At 53.6% G+C, this 3,783-nt stretch overlaps 1 protein-coding gene across 2 annotated transcripts in view; it reads right to left on the reverse strand.

Annotated features, from left to right (window-relative positions):
• Nucleotides 1-3,542, reverse strand: part of LOC103616996 (acid-sensing ion channel 2) — a 393,907-nt gene extending 390,365 nt beyond the window's left edge. The window contains exon 1 of one of the 2 annotated variants that reach the window (XR_001862554.1): nt 2,760-3,542. Coding sequence is in view for 1 of the 2 variants with exons in the window: in XM_008635250.2 (XP_008633472.1) it covers nt 2,760-3,323 (564 nt within the window). In the remaining variant the exon portion in view is untranslated. The remainder of the gene's footprint in view (nt 1-2,759) is intronic. The other variant, XM_008635250.2, reaches the window with a different exon arrangement.
• Between the last annotated feature and the right edge of the window lie 241 nt (nt 3,543-3,783).

Consider the following 3,783-nt stretch of genomic DNA (forward strand, 5'->3'; position numbering starts at 1 on the left):
AATCCTGTTAATAAAGCAGTGGCAGAGGATTTAAACAGGGCAGTGCAGAAGGAAGACGGTAAAGTCACATTTTCAAAGTGCCAAGACGCTGCCATTGCAGCTCCTGCTCTCCGTGCAGCAGCAGCAGCACTGTGGGCTTTACTGAGGGACACGCTGCACACAACACCCCCCTGCAGCAGGAGGCAGAGCTGACCAGAGGCAGCACAGCCCTGACTCCTCCAGCAGCACCTTAGTGCCGAGTTCTGCTTGGTGCAGCCCCCTGCTGCAAAGCTCCCGCTGCCTCTGCTCCCAGCTGCCAGGATTTGGGGAGCGTATATAAAAACCTCGTAGTTCTTCACCCTGCTGACGTATTTCAGAACTGCCCTGGGATTTACACCCTGTTTCCCTTCAGAAGCAAATCAGGCTTCAGTGATGGCTCTTCTCCAGCGGGCGCTGCAGCAGGATGGATGTGCTGTCACTGAGCCCGTGTGCAGCTGCAACAGGTTGGTGGTGATTAAATGCAAAATTCATCCAGGACATGAGGTTCTGATTCAGCCTGGAGGCAGCTCACAGACCTTTACAGCATTCTCCCTGTGGAAACACCTACTCATCCTTCAAAAAGACACTTTTTGCTGCCTTTTATCTCCAAGAGGTAAAATCTGGAAGGAAAACAGGGTTGTTGTGTCCCTGTTGAGTGCTGCTTCCTGGATTTCCATAACCTGGGGGATTACCTGGAGTCAGTGAGACTGAAGCCCTGCCTCTGAGAGAGACAATGCTGTCTTCTGGCTCAGGTAGGAGCTGCTTTGCAGAATGGGCTGAAGTATTGCACTCAATCTCTCACTTGGACAAGGACAAGCGCTGTCAGTCCATAATATCCTGTCTCTTTCTAGCTGGCCCTGATCTGTTTTAGCAGGGCATTTATTTGGCAGACAGGGAATGTTTGTCTTTCTGGAAACTACAGTATCCCCCATGGGAAAAAAAAAATTAAAATCATTGTTTCAGAAGCAATTACCTCAAAAACTCAATAGCCAGGGTGACACCCTGCTGGGTCCCAGGGGGGATGCCAAGAGCTCCTGTCTTCCCTAAGAACACCTACTTTTTAAAGTCCTTTTTTAAGCCCTGCAGGTGCTTTGAAAGTGCTGGTTGCTCCCTGGCTTTGAGGTTTTTGCTTTTGGCTGGTTCTTAATTCATTCTTGGCAAGTCCACAGGCAGAATACCTCCTGCTCCCCACACTTTGCTACAGTCAAGGGAGGTCTGTCCATCCTCCTGGGATCTGACCTCACTCCCCAACTCTTCTGTCCCCTGGACTTTTCCATCTGTTTCTCCTTTTTTACCCCATTCTCCAGACTTGCTCACACACAGCTTTTCTTTAGCAAGCTCCTCTCCGTGGGACTTGGTTGATGCCTTCCTACAACTTGGATGACCCAACCCCTGCTCAGACCTGCCCAGGGAGTGGAAACAAGGGAATGGTTTGCCTGGATATCCAGTTTGAAATAGGCTCAGCATCAGAGTTATGCACAGGCAATAAATGAGGCATAAAATTCTATGTTCCTGCTCCGAGGTTTAAAGAGAGCACAGTCCAGGGGATGGCAATGACTTTGGAGCTGGAGACAGTTGGACGCATTTGCTGGGAGATCTAAAGCAGCAGAGACAGAAAATATTCCCTTCTCCCAAAGGCAGACAACGATCCTGCTGATGAACCAGGTGATCGCAAACCCTGCCCAGGACCTGCTCTCCACAGGACACACCTGAGCAGAACAAGCAGCAGCACTCCCAAGAAACAACCGCCTGAAACCTGTACCATTCCTGACTCCAGGATCACAGAGCCAAGGCACTGCCCAGCATGGCCTGAGAGCACAGTGGGACTTAGCCCAGACCCCAGCACCCCCCAGCTCGGCCAGGATGGGGCTCAGCCACCTCTGCAGCCCCTTGCCCAGCCCCCTCCCCTGCCCCAGCAGCACACAGGAGCATCACTTCATCCAGACAACGTCCTCATTATTTTTATTTTATGCTGACACATTTAGCACCACAGCATCCAGGCCAGCCTGCACTGCCATCAGGGTGCCAGCCAGAAGCTGGAAACTGAGCAGCAGCTGCTTCCCTCAGGATGCTCAAGTACCCAGCTCACTCCATCTCAGAGCAGACCGTGATCAGAGCTCAGCCTCGTTGCTTTTCCTCTCCTTTTCTTTTCCCCCCTTTCCTCCAACACAGCACCAGGCAGGTACCCAGCTGCTGCCCACATTCCACAGCAAACCAGGATTTATGAGCCACGAACGCCAGGAACAAGCAGAAAAAATTTCCCTTCCGCAATTCCAGCAAAGCTGCAAATACCTGGAGAAATACAGCTGGACCCTGCTCAGACCAGCCCCGAGCACCTGCCCTTCCTGCTGGCTCTGTCCAGCCCTTTCTGCGTCCCTCAGCTGGCTGACATCCACTGGCCATGGCACGAGACCCCCAGGCCCCCTGTGATGCTCAGCAGGACCCATCTGACCCTGAGCAGCCACCTGGGAGCCATGGGCCTTATGCAGGATGGAGGCTGGACCTGCTACAAGCCCCTTGCCGGTCTGGCTGCACAAAACCCGTTAGGACTCCAACAAACAAACTTCAGCTCAACAGGCTTCCTCCTGCTCCTCCTCTGCCATGCCAGAGCCCGGCAGCCACTGCCTTTTCACACCGGGCCCACACAGCTTGGCCAGTGACCACCAGGGCTGTCCTGGTCCTGCAGCACCACAGTCCACATGCCCAGAGAAGAGAAAAGCAGAGCATCTGCTCATACTCACAGTTTTGAAGTCCTTGTGGTTGCATTCCTGGCCTCTGAACTTGCAGTACAGCATCATATCCTTCAGGTCGTGGCCAACGCGTGCCAGGAACTCCTGCATGCTGAAAACTTTGGGTTTATACTGCTTAAAGTTGGCCTTTTCTTGGAGGATGGCTAAGACAGTGGGGTCAGCCAGGTGAGGGTTGGGGATCTGCAGGTTGACGTCCAGCAGAGCCAGGAGCTCCCCAGCGTGGTACAGGTCGTTGGTGGTGAGCCGGGAGAAGCGGAACTCGTTGAGGTTACAGATGGTGACAGCGGGAAACACCAGGCTGTTCGCCACCACCTCGTCCACTTTGGTCACGTGCTGGTAGGAGAAGTAAAAAGCCACCCTGTCCGAGCTCTCCACCAGGAGGAGACCCAGTGAGCCCACAAAGGCCAAGGTCCAGAGCAGGCGCCGGATGGTCACCGGCCCGTAGACGAAGACATGACGGATCCCATGGAGTGTGGTGGTGTTGGCAAAAATCTGGATGCTGGAAGGCTGCAGGCTGCCCATGCTGCCCTCGCTGGTGCTGTCCTTCAGATCCATGGTGCAGTTGAATCCTGGTCCTGTTTTTGGGGTCAGTGTGGAGCCAGAACTGGGATCTGGATCTCTCCCCTCTCCTCCCTAAAGTAATTAAACCCTTTTAGGGGAGGGTGAGGGAAGCAGAGTGAGACCAGCTGCTGCGAATTTATCCCACGAGCTCAGCAGTAGCTTCGTCGGGGTAAATATTTATATAAAATCCATTCAAACTCTCGCTCTTGATTTCCTCGGTGCGATAAGGAGGGCTGGTTTTATTTAGGGAGACACCAAGGTGATGTGGAAGAGATGTGGGTGGGCAGCGAAAGCTGAGCCAATGGCAATAAAGTCCTCCCCCTGCACACACACACAGGCACACACGCGCCGAGAGGAGCGGAGATTAAGCGAGCGAGCCTAAAACGAGTGGAGGCAGCTCGCAGGCTGTTAACTAGTGCGGAAAGCTGAGGATGCTGCTTCCCGGATGTCTTCA

Source organism: Corvus brachyrhynchos, unplaced genomic scaffold (assembly GCF_000691975.1).
Source record: "Corvus brachyrhynchos isolate BGI_N302 unplaced genomic scaffold, ASM69197v1 scaffold96, whole genome shotgun sequence".
Classification (NCBI taxonomy): Eukaryota; Metazoa; Chordata; class Aves; order Passeriformes; family Corvidae; genus Corvus; species Corvus brachyrhynchos.